Source organism: Neomonachus schauinslandi, chromosome 4 (assembly GCF_002201575.2).
Source record: "Neomonachus schauinslandi chromosome 4, ASM220157v2, whole genome shotgun sequence".
In the NCBI taxonomy this organism is placed as follows: domain Eukaryota; kingdom Metazoa; phylum Chordata; class Mammalia; order Carnivora; family Phocidae; genus Neomonachus; species Neomonachus schauinslandi.
Window position 1 is genome coordinate 41,816,438 of NC_058406.1, and position 17,498 is coordinate 41,833,935.

General features: G+C 55.8%; 1 protein-coding gene across 3 annotated transcripts in view; it reads right to left on the reverse strand.

The window, feature by feature from the left end:
- The window catches only part of LRP8 (LDL receptor related protein 8), a 74,639-nt gene that overhangs the window by 37,004 nt on the left and 20,137 nt on the right, over window positions 1-17,498 (reverse strand). For all 3 annotated transcript variants that reach the window (XM_044914032.1, XM_021683916.1, XM_021683915.1), the window contains exon 3: window positions 1,376-1,498. In XM_044914032.1, coding sequence (XP_044769967.1) covers window positions 1,376-1,498 — 123 coding nt within the window. The remainder of the gene's footprint in view (window positions 1-1,375; window positions 1,499-17,498) is intronic.

The following is a 17,498-nucleotide window of genomic DNA, read 5'->3' on the forward strand; positions in this document are numbered from 1 at the left end:
GCCCCCTCCCCAAACACACGCTCCTGGCTGTACACGGCTCTGCCCCTCCTTAGCCAGGCAGCCTCGGGCAAGTGGCCAAACCCATCCTGGCCTCAGTTTCCTTCTCTTTAAACAGGGATCCAAGCTGGCCCTGAGGATGAGAAGCACAGTGGGCGTGGCTGGGCTTTGTGCCTTCTGCAGCTCACGACAAAGCTCTGGACCAGCCCCAGGACAGGTTGGCTGCCTGGGGGGTAAGAAAAGGACAGGGCCTGTGGCCTGGCCAGGAGAGGCAGAGGCAGCTGTGCAAGGAGACAAGGGGGCCTCCTGTCTCGGGCCGGGGTCGCTCTTGCTCTCCCTTTCTCTCCCCCTTTCTCTCTCTCACGGGGAGACTGGTAGCTCTGTTGCTAGGAGACAAAGAAACCCAGTTATCACCAGCCACAGCCCTAGATGGGCTGCGGGCCTCCATTGTCCCCGCCTCTGCCTCTGGGGCGAATGTGACCCCTAACGAGGATGGGGATTGTGACTCGTGGTCCGCACCAGCCCTCCCATCCTCCACGTGCTCCCCACCAACCTTTTGTCTCAGTCTCACTCAGCTAAGGCTCTGCCTCAGGACTGCTGAGGCCTTCCCCGCCCCCTTCTCATCTCCTTTTTAATTTAACAAATGTCACAGAATGACCTGCCGGGTGTAAGTTTGCTTTGAGGATTAGGGCCTGGAAAAGAAATCAAGGAGAGACAAAGCCCGAGTGTGGGAGGCAGGCCTGGGGCTCTGGCTCGGGCCCTCGGCCTCACCCCAGGCTGCCTCTGTTGCCATCCATCCTGCCGTGGATGCTGGGGCTCCTGGGCTCAGCTGGCTTGGGGCAGAGGCCTCAGAGTCCTGGCTGGGTGGTCTTGGGCAAGTCACTCAACCTCTCTGAGCCTCAGTGTCCTCCTTTGCAAAATTCAGAAAGTGAACCCTCATAAGGCTGCCTTGGGAAGATGAATTAGTGCACACAAAGAGCCTAGCACTGTGTCTGGCCCATGGCAAACACTTAATAGGCACTCACTGTTAGCAGTACTCCTAGAATTATGATCAGAGTCCTCCAGAAAAATAGTGGGGGAGGCTGTGGGGAGACCCGGAGGATATGCTCTGGCTGCTTCTGGTTAGAAGGCCTGTTTCTAGCTCCTGGTGCCCCAGGAGCAGGGCCCGAGCTGCAAGAGGCCTGTGAGGGAGTCAGCAGAAACCAGTAGCAGCTAATACGCCTGGCCATTGGCTGGGAGCCCCCGACGGTGCGGCACAAGGCAGGTCTGGAGCTGTGTCTGACAGATCAACTCCACTGAGCCTCCCATCCTCCCAACAAGGAGGATCTGACGAGGAAGCTGAGCACCCGCCCCCCGCAGCCCTAGCGCCAGGACTCACTGCACGTAGTCTCGGACTCATCAGAGCCATCAGGACACTCCTCCTCGCCATCACACTTCCACCGCTCTGGGATGCAGTGGCCGTTGCCACAGGTGAAGTCGCTGTCTGCACAGGTCTTCTTGGCTGTGGGGCAAGGAGAAGAGTGTGAGGGGGCTTGGTGGGCCCAGGAGGCTTTTCTGGGATACGGTCAGGTGGCTCTGGGGTGACCAGGATGTGCGCTGTCTGAAAGTAGGACCACATGACCTCCCACCACCCCAATGGGCCACAGAGGGCCTCGCCAACCAAGAGAGGACAGGAGAGACTCCCTTATTCATTCCTCAGGCATCTGCTGAGCATCGGCTGGAGACAGTGACACCTGGCCCTGCCTCCAAGTTCAGGAGCTCAGGTCCAACAAGGGTACCAGGATCCATGCTCCAAGGGACTGCCTGTTCTCCTGTCTTACTCCTCTTCCCCCAGAGTCCAGTTCCACTGCCACTGCCCCCAGGAAGCCTTCCCTGATCACCTACGGCAGTTACTTTAGCCCCTCTGGCCAGTTCTCAGCCCCTTTACTGGCCTGTCCTGCTCCTCCTAACCAGGCCCTTCTGGAAGCACCAGGGAGCTGCTGCTAATGAATCCTAAAAGCAAATGATTACTCTGAGACAAGATTAATGAGGTATGTTCTGTTTGGAGTGATGAAAAGACCATCTGCTGGGTGAGACACCCAATCAGTCTCCTGAGAGAAAGTGCTCTCGAGGCACTTACACCCTGGAAGGGAGGCTCCTCGGGGGGCTCTGAATCCCAGCTCTGCCTCTTTCGATCTGCGTGACCATGGGGGTGTTACTTAACCACCGAGCCTCTGTTTTCTTATCTATATAATGGGAAGAAGAAAACGAGGGTGCTGAGGAGGAATAACAAGTCACAGTGTACAAAGAACATGGAAAGAGGTTCTGGCACCGAAGATGCAGTCAGCAAGAGCTACTGCTGTTTTTATGGTTTGAGCCTTAGTTAGATGCAAAGGAAACACGGGACATATATAGCAGACTGAGATCTCACAGCTGGTAACAAAACTGGGGTAACAGGGCAGGGGCCAACATGGCTTGCCTTTCTCCATGTCCCTCCACTGGCCTGATGCTCCTCCGGGTAGGGACTCTGTCAGATTCGGCACAGGGCCCAACTCAGGGTGGATCTCATTGGGGACACTGGACCAAATGGGGGCATGGCTGCCCAGCCTCTGTTACCACACCTCCAAGGCGGGGCTCACCTTCTCCCAAGGAAGCTTCTTCCCGATAGCCAGCCTTGGATTATGTAACTCCTCCCACAGGCCTTCTGGCTGCCTCTGGGGCCATGTGACTGCTCCCCCTGGCCTGAACAGCCTGGCTGGGATTTGAGGACAGACACTGGGTCTCCTGAATCCATTATATTTCTGCCTTTCAGTGGAATCCTTGCAGGACATCTGTGTTCTAAGATGAGTTCTCTTCACACTTTCTTTAGAAGAATACCTCTGTCTGTGCAGGGTTAGAAGAAATGAGAGGAATCCGTCTACCTATAGATTTGGTGGGGGATGGGGGGCTCTGAGGCCTAGAGAGGGAACAGGGCTGGCCCAGGGAAACACAGCAAGGCAGGGATCAGAACAACTTCTCCTGCCTCTCAGCCCAGGCCCCCAAGCAGCCCTCCCTGAGCTCCACACCCAGGAGCTGGTGTGGGTAATAGATACCAATACCGCCTTTCGGTAAGTCACCGCCTGTAATCGTCTGAAAGTAAGTACAGTTATAAACCACCTGGGGCATTTTCTAACATGAGGACCAGAGCATCCCTTCCACAAGAAGCTCGGCGTCCGTAGAAAAGAGAAAATGTATATCCTAATGTCTTCTTTATCCTGTTCTAACTTTCTCCAAGCACATTCTGTGTGCCATGACAAAGGGCCACGTATGTCCCCACTTGACACACGAGGAAATCCCGGCCAAAAAGTGTTAAGTATGTGTCCAAGGTCACGTGGGTGGGAGCAGGGCCACAATTTGACATCACAGTCAGATCCCTCTGTCCCCCCCAACCACAGCTCCCCAGATAAAACATTCAGCAGCATCAGATGTGGAAGAAAAGCCTCAAATGAGGTGGGAAAATCCCGCAGGAGCTTCGCTTCAGCATTCAGTGAGCTTGCATCTGTGCCTGGCTCTGCACTGAGCACATGGAAGAGAAATCAGCCCAACCTGTTCCCCAGGAACTCAGGGTGAGTGCTGAACAGGCAGAACCCAAAAGAGCAAGGTAAGCCTGACGAAGAAGGTGATGAAGGGGCTCTGTCCCTGGTCTCAGCCAGCCAGACACTATCGAAAGGCCCTTTCCTCCCTGGCATTCTGGGAACCTGGGAGTGAGCTTGGCTTCCCCCAGTGGGCCAAGCCCTGTAGGCACCAGGCAAGGAGCCCAGGGCAGCCAAAAGCACCATCGCAGTCCTGAAGGGCAGCCTCAGCGATGGATGTCCCACGCAGTGTTCTGGAGAAGAGATTTGCTTCCTGTCCTGACCGGTCTGGACATTTTCCACCCTGGCTCTGGCCTGGCACCTTTCACCCAGTATCCCAGGGACTCCTCACATGGGCAATCTTACAGAAGAGGAAACTGAGGGGGGTAGGTGGCAGAAGTGGGATTTTAATTCCATGTGGCAGCTGCCAAAGCTTGGGCTCTTCCCACTAAGGCCCTCAGCCACTTCCATATTATCAGGCTAAGACGACCCCAGAAAAGCAAATGCAGTGTGACCAGTGAAATAGCTCTCAGGTCCCCGCGGCCACAGGACAAGGCAATGGGGCAGATCAGCCACATCGCTCAGAAGTACCACATAAAGTATTCCCCTGGAATGTGCCTGGAAGTGTGCGCCAGAATAAACATGGGCCTGTGACAACCTGTCTCTGCTAATGGACCACTCTGGGGAAACTGAGGCAGCATGCTCATTTTCAGGTTGGGGACCATGACTCAATCACCTTAGTGGGCCATGTCTGAGAATGTAACCCCATGGAAAGATCTGGAGCAAGAGGTGAGACTAAATGCTGGCACAGCCACCTCCTCTCTGGGTGACCTTGGGCAAGTTCCTTCCCTCTCTGGGCAAGCGGGGATGGTGGCTTTCAGTGCCAGTGCAAGGACAAAAGGCAAAAGGGCTCTCGCAAGGGATCCCAGTGAGCATCCCCGTGTCGAGTCGGTCAGTGTAATGAGCCTGACAGAGGCACGAGGCACATCAGCCCCGCCAAGGCATCAGGGCTGAGCAGTCTTTCAAGCCTGTCAGAGCCAGCCATGCCAGACCCCATTCCTGGCCTTGGCTCCAACTCCCAGGGTGATTCCCTAGCTGGGCTCGAGGCCGTGGCCCCGTTTCCAGGGATTTATTTCCTTCCATGCCAGTCTGCCCCTTGGACAATGCCCACCTCTGTGAGCCCCTGTACTCCACAGCCCAGGAGCTGTCCGTAGTCATCCAGGGTCTGCGACATCATAATCTGGTACCATGGCAACAGATGGGCTGCCACGAAGGATTTGGGATTCCAGAGGGCGGTGGGGAGGAGCCTACCCCTGGGCAGAGTTGGGGAGAATGGGAAATCCCGGACAAAGGAGGTAGGCGTTGCCACTTAAGAACCCCGGCAGAGGAAAGCATCAGATACTCCGCGGTCAGTCAAACTCTGCTCTGCCACATATGGGCTGTGTGACCTTTTGCAAGTTACACAACTTCTCTGAGCCTCACTTTCTTCACCTACATTCAGAGATCATATCGCTGCTTTGCCAAACACACAAGGTTGTGGGAAGTGAATGGGCTAAGGATTGTGTCGGGGCTTTATAAACTGAAAAGCATAAAAGTGCAAGTTTGAGGCGTGTGAAGTCAGCAGCCCCAGCCGCTGTGCGTGTGACCTTGGGCCCACCCGTCACATAGGGCCTCCCTCCTCATTTGGAGATGGAGGTGTGGTGCCGACTGAATCTTAAGTCCCGCTCAACACCCAGAGTCTATGATCTCGTGAAATTATTATGATCACTCAGCACCTCCCAGCTTCTCCACCCCCAGAGGCCTCCTTCCCTGAGACAATACGTATCCTTCGTGCTGCTCTTTCCCCACCCACGCTCATCCAGCAGCCCCAGTGCAGACAGGGGGCTTCAAAACAAAGATCAGTCAGGTCTGCCAGGTGGAGCTGCCTGGTGTGGATTCCTCTTGGCAATCAGAGCTCTCTCATGTCAGAACCCAGGGGCTTGACGGTCCCTAGGCAGCTCTCCCACTCTGCCAGACAGAGAACCAGGGGCCAGAGAGAACGGCTATTCAGTCCCAGCACATATCTGTGGGAGGGCTACCTCTTGTGCCCTGATATTCTGACTCAGTCCCACTGCGTGGCCATGAAGCCAGGGGAGGGTCACCTGACCCAGTCCAGGAATCAAGGAAGGCTTTCTGAAGGAGGGGACCATATTCAAGGAAGAGGAGTCAGCCAAACCGTGGAAGGGACGAGAGCGACAAAGGGCATTCTGAGAAGGGATAACAGGGCCTGGGGTGTGGAGGAGCCAGCAGAATGGCAATTTGGGGCTGGAGAGGAAGCAAGTGGCAAGGGACCTGGGAGCTCCACTGGGCTGGCGGCCAACTGACCTTGCCTGGTACCAAGCTGCCCCTGGGAGGCCCCCTTTCCCTGAGCTCACCCAGCCTCTGCTGCCTGGGCTTTCTTCAGGATTTGGTGAGACTGTGTGAGACGGATGATTGGCCCCTACCAGAGAAAGAGAGAGGCAAAGGGTAGGACAGAGAGCAGGGGTAGCCATCCATGCAGAGGTTTCAGATAAGTCTTGCTATTTTCCTCCTTTGTAGATTCATGATGCCCATTGGCTTACAAAAGGTCCTGAGAAGGCCTGCAGATACCAGATTGACTTTGTTTCTTCCAGCACTTCCCAAACCTGTTTAGCCAAGAAACTTCCTTTTTAGATGCCATGTCTATTAATTTCCCAAGAAACAAGTGGGCCAATGAACCACATCTGAGGAAATACGTTGTCGTGTAAGTCCCTCATTCTGCAGATAAGAAGATGAGGCCCAGGGAAGGGAAAGACTGGCCTGTGATCACACAGCCGAAGCTGGTACCTAGTCTTCTGTCTCTGGGCCAGCTCCTTCCACCAAGCCATGAAAAATAGGAGAAGGTATTCATAGGGCACTTGGCCCAGAGTAAAGCTAAGGGGAGACCACAGGCCTCAGAGCAGGGACTCGTGCAGAGAAGAGCAGGGGAGGGGAGACTGGTATCAGACCACTTGGGACAGGGAGATGGGAGAGATGTCAGGAATGCAGGCCCTTGGGTTTCTGCGGACAGGCCAGGGGGCTCCAGGGCATATTCTTTGAGGTCAGAGCAGAGACCCATAGGCAAGGTGGATTCTGGCTCAACATGGTTGCTGAGGCACCTGGGTAGGTCCCTTCCCCTCCCAGGGCACAGAGGGACTAGTCTGTTCCCACTTCCTCTCCCAAGCCTGGACCAGCATCGGCTGGCCTGGCTCTGGCCCTGCAGCCCAGCCCTAAGGCAGCTGGGCCACTTGTACCCGGGTCGGGGAGATGAAAGGGCTGCTCCCCCCAGTTACCCTACTGCAGAGCTGGCCAGGCCCTGGCATTGCCAAGACAACCGCTCCCGGCAGAACGAAGATCCGGGGTGGGGGCAGGGGGCGTGCCAGCCCGCCCCTGGCCTACTAACCTGGCAGGCAGATTTAAATGACAGCCCAGGAAGCTACTATTAAACTGTCAGCCCAGTCAACGGGACGACAGACCCCGAGTGTTCTCTAGCTGCAGCAACAATGCAGCAGGAGTGAGAGGGGGAGGAGACTGTGGCCCAGAGCAAGCTGCACCCCCTCCCGGGAGGCCCCTGTCTGCCTGCCTGGTCACCCACTGGCCAGAGCCACCCTCTCAGGCTGTGGCGGGCCCTGGCACGAGAGCTGCAGGCAGCGCAGGGCCTGGAAAACTTTATTCTTTATTTTTAAGCAGAGCAGCCCTTTTTCCAAGTGAAACCCCGACATATAAAACAGGCGAACGTGAAGCTGCACTACTTATCGGAAACAGGGTGAGGGGAGAGCCCATTGGTGTGTGTGTGGGGGGGACCCTGGGCTCAAAGCCCATCCCCAGCAGCTTTGGGGCCCAGCAGCACTGGGTTCAAGCCCCGACCCCTCCCTGGATGTGTGATGTTCCGAAGAATCCTCTGTTTAAAGATTCCTGTGGGTCTAGGCACCTGGTGGGCTCAGTCCGTAGAGCACAAAATTCTTGATCTCGGGGTTATGAGTTCAAGGCCCATGTTGGATGCAGAGATCACTTAAAAATAAAATCTTTTTTTTTTTTAAATGTTTTTTTAATTTATTTATTCATGAGAGTCAGAGAGAGAGAGAGAGGCAGAGGCAGAGGCAGAGGGAGAAGCAGGCTCCCCGCCTAGCAGGGAGCCCGATGCGGGACTCGATCCCAGGACCCCGGGATCGTGACCTGAGCCGAAGGCAGACGCTTAACCATCTGAGCCACCCAGGCGCCCTAAAAATAAAATCTTAAAAAAATAAAAAAAAAATAAAGATCCTGTGGGTCTGATCTAACATTTAGAACAGCTTCCAAGGATTTAAGATTCTCTCTAAGAAGCCAAGGTTCCAAGCACACTCTGGTCTGCTCACCCTTGGCCCCGAGACGGGACTCCAGGATAGTCATTGCACGAGTCACACAAGTCCATAAGCTTGGAGATGGCCTCCGATTCCATCCTGGCAAAGCACTGTATCTCTGAATCCAAGCATCCCCACATGTTGACAAGCAGACTCAAGGCTCTTGGCGGTGCAGGAAAGGCAAATGGTTCCCACAGTGTCCCAACACCCACGAAGCGTGGTAGGCGGGGCTTGGCTGCTGGCTTTGTGTCGCCCAGCAGGCTCCGGGGCCTCAGGCCACCACCATCCATCAGCAGGTGACATCTGAGTGGCTTTCTCCCCCACCCTCTCATCCCACCTGGGGAGAAAAAGGAAATGAAGCAGCAGCAGGTGCTGGGGGTGGCGGTTGGGAGGCGGAGGGGCGGACACAGCAAGGGTCTGAGGGAGAAGATGAAAGAGGATGAAGCAGAGAGCCTGGGAGGACCACTCTTTGGTGAGGGCATCTTTGCTTTTTAAATTGGGCAGTTTCCCTCAAAATTTTCCAGGTTCTCTCCTCTTCTTCCAACTCTAAGGAGCTACATTTTTTAACCTGTCCAGATTGTAAGACCAAAAAAACCAAGATGTGGCAGTGAGGTTTGGAAGGTTGGGAGGCTGGAGGGGAGACTGGATGGGAGGCCGCCCCAGAGAGGTCCTCCTGGAGGAAGTGGTACTGGAGCTAGGCCAGACTCCCCAGCTGGAGGAGGGGCAGAGGAGGGATGGCCCAGGGAGTGTCAGGGTCAGCGCAGTATCCCAGGGTCAGTGGTGGCAGAGGACACAGATGTTGCTCATGAGCTGCCCACACCACCTTGTTCTAAATGAAGAGACGGGGTTTCCATACTACCCTCTGCTGCGGGTCCTGGGAGGGACGTGCCATCCACTAGGTGAGGATGAAGAGAGGGCTCCAGACAGGGGAGGGGCTTGAGCAAGACTTCCTGGCCAGACTTGAACCCTAGCCCGGTCTCCCCTGGTCCAGGGCTCTTTCCTCAATGTCCTCAGCCTGGGTGTTCACCTGGCTGCACACCAGTGCTTCCCCATTATGCCCATCATTTCCTTCATCCCAGTGTCCCCCTCACCTAGGGTCTGATGTCAAGTGAGTGCTCAGAGAATATCTACGGGTCCGCTCCTCTGATGGGCCGTGTGACCTCTTCCCACCCTGTGCCTCAGTTTCCTCGTGTGAACCAATCTTTAAGGACACCCTCCAGCTGAAAGCCTGGGTCTGTGGCTCTATGACAGAGGTGTTGCTGTCCCTCCAAAAGGATCACCTGGGGCTTCCCACAGCCCAGTCCCTCCTCTGGGCCCCAGCACATCATAGCTGCTCTCAGACACTGCCGGCCCCCAGCCCCACTGTCACCAAGGGAGGTACAAGCCCTTGCTGGGGTATGTGGGACTCCCTGTCGCCACGGGAAAGATGAGCGTCTCCGAGGGACAGACGACAAAGGGGTCTAACTGTCACAGTGATTTGTGGACACAGGAGGTATTGAGCCAGCGACAGCTGTAGGGGGTGGGGGAAGATGGGTGTTGGGGAGAGGTGAATGGGATCGGCAGGGGTCCCTGGCTGGTGTCTGCAAAAGGACCAAATATCACAAGAAGGGTGCTGCTTTGATGATAAGGTGGCACACAGCTCAGGCTGCTCCCACCCTGGATTTGGGCCGCCCACTTGGCACTGAGAGTTTAGGGCCAAGGAAATAGCTAGAGGGAAACTCATGGTCCCCTCAGAGTAGAAGCCTGTAGAGGGTAGGAGGCGTGGCTGGGAAACTCCCTATGACCTCCAAGAGAGTCCAGTCTGGTTTCCAGCTGCACACTGCCCCTCCACTCAAGTGGAGAGCAGATAGCTGGCCCCAGTGGGGACTCAGCCTCCTCTCAGAGGGGACTTTCCAGTCTAGCCCCTGCCAGGCCACCTGAGCTGGCGGTCCATGGCTCCACCTTCCTTGGGCCAACCTTGGAGCCTGCCAAGGCCTCCCACCTTCCAGGCCTTGTTCTCCTACCACCAGCCACCGATGGAAGAAGGGGCCACTGCTCTGCCTCTTCCCTGCAGTTGAAGAAAAGACTCCAGATCCCACTCCAGCCAGGCTCTGCCACCAACATGCTTGGTGACACCCAACAGACTGCTCTGGGCTCTGTTACGTCTACCCACACCGATCAAGTCGAAAACCCAGGGCTCCCTGGGCAGAACTCTGCAGCCGGCGGCAAGAAAGCTAAGGCAGAGGGGTCCAAGAACACAGAATGGGCCGGTGCTGCCTGGAGCGACAGCCTGACTGGGGCTTGCTGGTGGTCAGGGAGTGAATGATGGAGTTATGACCCTAGCCTATCTGGGAGGGAGGCAGTCAGGGCCCAGGCACCCTCGGTCATGTTGATGCAGCACCCTCTACCTACCTGGCAGTGGCCCTGGCTAAGTGGAAAATGCGAATGCTTCCACCGATTAGGCTGCCAGGACTGGGCTATCCTGGTGGCCGATGGGCAGCATATCTCCCGTCTCTGGCCTGGGAGTCCTGGCAGAAGTCCTGTGTCCTCAGTGCCTTCTCCCTTCCTCCAGGGCACGGCGGGATTGGGTAAGAGGATCTCAGCGTGCCTTTCTTTCAGAGGAATGGGATTACCCACCACAAGGTCCCGAGCGAGGTTGCTGGAGGGCGGGAACCACGGCTCTGTCCCAGGGGCTCTCCGCCCACTGTGTGGCTCAGGTGAGGGGCTGTGACCCAGAGCCAGCAGCCACTGCTCTGCTGGCGTCTTCCTCCTAGCCAGAAAGCCATCTCTCCTCACCCTGCCAGGCTCCCATCTCCTCTAGAAGATGACCAAGTGTCTCAGCACAATCCTCACGAGGACCTCAAGCTCCTCCGCTACCTGCTCTGGCCCATCCCCAGCTCCCGTGGGCTCCCACGTCCACTCAGAGGGCACGGGCAGACCGTGGCCTTTCCCACCAGCTCCATCAGGCAAACTCTCCCCACCCCCCAGGACCAGCTCCAGCACCTACTATTTTTTTTTTAAAGACTATTTATTTATTTGAGAGACAGAGAGCACAAGCAGGGGGAGGAGCAGAGAGGGAGAATCTCAAGCTGACTCCAAGCCGAGGGCGGACCCTGAGATCATGACCTGAGCCGAAATCAAGCGTCGGATGCTCAACGGACTGAGCCCCCCAGGCATCTACTATTGATGGCGTCTGATAATGCCCTCCACCTCCAATAAGGCAGAAAGGAGTGGAGGCCCAGCCTGGGGCTCGCTCGGCCCAGAGCACTAAAGGAGAAGCATTCACAAACTCCCTTCCCATGGGCTGCTTATTTTGCTGCCATATTTTTGGCAGGCTAGATGTGGACAGCGCCCGTACCAAGCCCCTCCAGGCTACACCCACCTTGGCTGTCAGCAACGAAGTGATGGGCACCCTTGCTGGACATCATTCATCTCCCTGTTGATGGCCTGGAGAGGCTCCCCTCCACTAGACCGGAGCAGAGTGAGCTCACTAAGTCATCCCAATGACTCGGTCAGTCAGCAGTACAGGGCTCAGCTACCATGAAGCCAGCCTCAGGGAGAAGCAGACCCTTCGGGCCTCATCGTAGCTGGGCCCTTGGCTATAGGAAGGCGCTTCACAGGGCTTCCCTGGGGGAGGAGTTCCACAAATCCAGGCCTGGGCTGGGGGTGTGGGGAGGAGCTCCTGAGTGGCCTGGGCCTGAGAGCTCTGGACACACTACTTCAGGCTTCCCCCGTAGTGACCTTGGACAAATCCCTGACCCTCCCGGCATCTCAGCTTCATCTAGACATGGGAGGAGAAGGGAATCAGGTTTTCCATGTGTGTCATTCATGGGCCTGCCTTAGGCACCTCACCAGGTCCAGAGTGGGAGGGACAGATGAAGGGCTCTCCAGGCCTGGGGCAGGGCTGAGCGCAGTCAGCACCTGCTTCCAGCACCTGCTTTCCTGGTTGGAAACTCAGTAGAGTCCAAAGGGAATCTGCAGGACTAAGATCCTGAACGGATGTGGTGCTGAGGGCACGTTCACGACCCCTGTCCCCTGCCCCCTGCCCCCAGCTCTCTCCTGGGCCTGGCTCTCCATAGCAGTGCTATAAGGTGGGCAAAGGGTGGCGGGGCATCACTTCCTTTGAGAGATGAGGCAACAAAACCCTTGAAAGATTGTCCTAAGGTCAGAGGGCTTGAGCAGGACCAGAACCCAACCATTTTATCCCTAATGTTCTACAAGGAAATCAAGGGAGGTGAGGTTGTCGTGTGGCCTCAGACAGCCATCCCCCCTTGCTGAGTCTCAGTGCCCCAGCTGAACACAAGGACATTGAACTTGGGGGTCTCAGCCCTCACCAGCACCTCCCCTCTCTGCGCGTGGGGACTGATGGCAGGGCAGAGGGCACAGCTGGACCTCCAAGAAGGGGTGATTTTGGCTGGCAGCAGTGGGGGCTGGGGAAGCCCACCCTGAGAAATCTTGTTTGATCCAGAAGTAAGAGGTAGATTCTAAAAGCAGATGGAGAAGGAGGTTTCTTTTTTGGCTTCTTGGTGCATTTGGAAGGAAATGGGGTCCACTCTTTGAAGCCCTTCAACATCCCAGGGGTCGAGTCTAGCGGGAAGGGGGAATGTGCAAGCCACAACCCTGCCCAGCAGCTTCCTGGGGGACATGGCCCCTGGGTCCCCAAGCTCCCTCATCACAATGCCCACCTCGGGCTGCTGATATCCCGTTCAGCTTTAGCTGGCAGGCGGCCTGAGGCTGCACCAACAGCAGGTCACTCGGTGTCCCGGAACCACCCGTGTGACTATGGGTGAGTTACTTAACCTCCGAGCCTCAGTTCCCTCACCTGTGAAATGCGGCTAACAATAACTACAGCCCCTGGGGGGCACACACCATGGGACACTGTAGATGCTGAAATTATATGGTGAACAGTACAGGCCACAACGGCAACAGAGCTCTTTTTTTTTTTTTTTTTTCATTTGCGAGAGAGAGAATGAGAGAGAGCACGAGAGGGAGGAGGGTCAGAGGGAGAAGCAGACTCCCTGCTGAGCAGGGAGCCCGATGTGGGACTCGATCCCGGGACTCCAGGATCATGACCTGAGCCGAAGGCAGTCGCTTAACCAACTGAGCCACCCAGGCGCCCAGCAACCGAGCTCTTGTCAATGATTGTCTTGTTTCTTACCATCTCCTCCACTGATTTTCTTGCTGGGACTTTGGAGGAGAGCTCGGGTTGCCTTCCTGCTGGAAGGGGCAAGTAGACAAGGGGCTTGGTTCAGACGGGAGAACATTCTGGGTCCCCTGAGGTGCTGGGACGTGGCCAGTGCAGATGGAGCAATGGGGAGTGGTGGGGGGGGGGTGGTTAGGCTCAGAAGGAACCAACAAGGACTACAGGCAGAACATACCTGGAAGTCAGGCCCTAGAAGCCGTGTGGTCCAATCCTTACACTTTGTAACTGGGGAAACTGAGGCCAGAGCAGGCCTAGGCTACCTGGAGATCACACTCCCAAGGCAGCCTCAGCGGCTCACAGAGTCATAAAATAGCCTTAGAATCACCGAATAGAATCTTCAATTCCAGGAGAGGACCTTAGAATCTTAACACACACAATCTAAAAGTACTTAAACTCAAATGACCCCATATTAGGACCGTGGGTACACAGAATCTGTCCAACAGAGAGACTCTTAAACTCCCAGACAGAGAGCAGAACCCTAGAAGGTTCTAATCCAGGTGCCAGGAGCGGCAAAGGCCTGCCCCTTCCCCCAGCCCGTACAGGAATCCTCTGTTCCCAGCGCTGACATATGGCCATTCTGCCCTCTTGAATGCTCTTAGCGACAGGGGACTCAGTCAGCTGTGCCGGCTGGAGGCTGGACGCGTTCCTTCCTCTTGAACAGAGAGGGAAATAAGTTCTCAACAGGAGATCCCCACTTTGTACAAATGGGTTTTTCACCCCTCCTTGTTCTTTGGCTCTGGTCGGAAAGATTCCTAGGGAAGTGGAAAGGAGCCAAGAGCTGCCATAAAATGACTTTAACCACCAGACAGGCTGGTAATACGTTTCGGTGGGAAAAAATGAAGGAGAGGGGCGATTAATTCCAACTTGCTATGTGATAAAGGAAATTAAGGTATAATACTGAGAAGGCAGCAATTCCATTAACCTGTACGGAATACCAATTACTTCAGTCTTCTCAAAATTGCTAGAAAAAAAGAGAAAACCCCAAAAGAGAATGTGATTGTGGTCCAGGGCTCATCTGGATTAGGCTGTTTGTTTGCCCTGGCACCCTAATGATGGGAATGAAGGAAAATTCCTCGTTTCCTGGGAGACGGCTGTGCCAGAGTTGGGGAGGAAAGGCAGACCCACGCGTTGCCACTGGAATGCTTGGCAAAAAGCTCAGGGCAGAGGGGGTCCCCAGGCGCCCTTCGGAGAGAGCTCGGTGCAAGGACCCCCAGGGCCTCCCCGTGTCCATCACACACCCTTAGTCCTGTGTCCTGGGAGGGACCAAGGGAGGGTCTCATGACCCCCCACTCTAACTGGAAACTCTTAGATCTCTGCTGCTAGAAGCCAAGAGAATCAAGCAGGGGGCCTACTGTGTACCAGATGTCCTGCTAGCTACTGGCAAGCCCTGCAGTTTGGTAAGACCTTCGGAGTTGGCCATGTCTCGGGGTGCTGGTCCTGCAGAGCTGGGGCTCAGGAGGGCTCTGGCTGAGACCACCCACCTATCGGAGGCCAGCCATGGGGCACGCAGTGTGGGCAGAGTTAACAGCCATGGGCCACAGCTCAGTGCCTCCAGCAAGGGGCCCAGCAGGACAGCTGTGAGGCCTCTGGACCAGATCTGGGCAGAAGGAGACAGACAGGGCTATGGGAGGCAAGTGGAGAGACGGAGTGGGACAGGTGGCCAGCAGATCCTCATATCCCAGTGGCGCCCTGGCCCAGACCTTGGCCGCCTCTGCCACTTCTCAAAACCCTTCACCCTGAGGTTCTGAGCCAGCATGGTATCCCCAACAAGACAGGTCCCAACACAGCCTGGGTGGAAGGGAAGCCACTTCTGGAACAGTCTGTGTTCTAAGCATGCCCATGGCCCTGGGATTTCCACCCACCTCTGCCTTTTCTTCAAGTAGACAGTTTTTCCGAGCACAGAGGTTTGGCAGATGCGGGTCTGCTGCCCACTACAGGCCCCTTCCCACCAGGAGCAGGTTAAGGAACTGGGGCTCAAATCCTAGCTTGCCCCCACCCCCGAGTAGCTGGGTGACCACCGGCAGGTTACTTGACCTCTCAGAGCCTGCGTCTTCCTCATCTAAAATTGTGATGGTGAATCCTGACTTGTAGGGTAGTTGGTTGTGAGATACATCTGTCAGTTGACATAGGGCCTGGCACTTAGAAGACATTCAGAATATTCTAATATTTCAGAAAATAGAAACATTAGAAAATGTTCAGTGATGGAACTTCCAACTTTTCTCAGCTGCTCCCCTACTCCCAGGCTTTGTACACAGTAGGCCCTCAGGAAGTTCTTGTTACAGTTATTAAGGGGCATCAGGAGGCCTGGCCTCTGTCATCCTGGGCCTCCTGGTTCTTCCTCACTTGGTTTTTCCACGTGTAAGTAGAAAGGCTGGTCCTTGGAGAGCTGCTTAGGGGAGGGCAGCTGGAAGGTGCTCCATTGCCCCTGTCTGGGTGAATGATGAGCCTGTCCGAGGTCGAGCCCACGGGAGGCTGGGAGGCCAGGGGGTCACACAGGCACATCTTCCTCATTCTTTGGAAGTTCCCCCACTCTACCGTGGAGTCTTCTTCCACGTCCCCATGTGGAATCCAAGGCCTCTTTCGGTCACAGACTCGTCACGCTGTATTTTTGTCACTCGACTATCTTTCCCCACCAGACTCGCAACTCACTGGAGGCAGGATAGGTCTACATGGTGAGCACCAAGGGGACACTTAGGGAATGTGTGCGGGATGAATGAGTGAGTGAATGAGCACATGCAATCTCGAGGCTCGGTCTTTTCTATCTATGTGGAATTTACAGGCCAAGATACAAACCATATTCACCATACAGATTCTGCATACGCAGTCAAGACAATAATCATTAAACCTTTGCTTTAAAAGTCCTTCATTCTTGCATAATGACCTAGGGCTTCAGGGGATCCCAAGTTCTCTCCAGTTGGTTGGCACACCTACATCCTTCCCCCGGCTACAAAAAACTCCTTTGTGTCCACTTTCTCCCTTTCTGAAGACACAGAGCCGGGGTCCAGGAGGCCTGGGTTCTGGTCGCAGCCGAAGGGCCGTGCAGCCTTGAGCAAGCCACTCACCCTCCCCGGGCCTTCGTGTCACCACCTGTTGGGTAAGCGGTGAGTCCCACTGCTCTCTGAGCCCCGTTCTTGCTCTAGTTCATTGTTATAGGCCACATGTGGGAGGCTGGAGCTGGAGGACAGTGCTAGCACCCAGGCAGATGGTTCTGGGGAAAGGTTCACAATCTGCAAGGCTAGGGAGGGCACCGGCCTCCATCCAGGACACTGCCTCCTGGTCTTCTCCTCAGGGAACTCTGGGGACATGTGGCTCTCATCTTAGTGTGATGGCCACTGCTGGTCCAGACCCTCATCTCTCCACAGCACCTTGGGGCTTACAAAGCTCTTTGCATACACCTCCTCATTTAGTTCTTACAACCACCCTGTGAGGCTCAGAGAGGAACAGGCTGAGCCAAGGCCAAACAGCTTTCTATCTGCCCAGTAGTCCGCCCTGATGCCACCACCCGAGGCCAGCCCAGTGGCTAGCCGCCTCCTCCACAAAATGGGAAGAACACAGGGTCTGCGGTGAGAGTCCTGACCTTGCCCTGCCCCGCCGAGCAACCCTGAAATGGGGCCGGTACTCTCTCGGGAACATCTCCGAGTCACCATGAAAATCCGACAGCATAAAAGATGCCAAAGACCAGAAAATGCTGGCTGGCGCAGCGGAAAGAACACAGCACAGGGAGTCCTAGAGCCTGAGCTCCAGTCCTGGCCCCTCCACTTTGGCTCTGTGCTTGGGCAGGCCTGGGTTTCCCCATCTGTCAAACGGGGGACAAGAATCCCAAGCCGCCCGCCCCCTGCAGGCCATGTGCATACTTGCCAGAGCCACACTTAGCCCACCTGTGCATGCCGCCCCCGCCCCCGCCCGGGGCTGTGATCACCACCTCAGCCAGGAGGGGTGGAGAGGTCGCCCCCTCACGGCACACAGCCCAGCTTGACCTGCTGCCCCCTAGCAGCGAGGCCCGAAGTGTGCTCAGACAGGCGTGCAGACCCTCCGGGGCATGCGCACAGAATGTGTCCTTGCATGGAGCACATGTGCATACAGAAAGACACACACCCCCCACCTGCACACTCAGATGTGCGCCGCATACCAAACACACTCAGACACGCGTGCCACGCTGTGCACATGCCACAGCACCCGGCCGACACAGCCACGCACGCACAGGGGGCTTCAGAGGACATTCACACGCTACAGACAAATATGCGTAGATTTTCCTGCTTCTCTTGTGACAGCCAGATGGTGGGATTCTCCCAGAGGGCTACCATTTAATGCTCTAATTAATTTAAAAAAATTCTAGGTACCCAGAACCTGGGT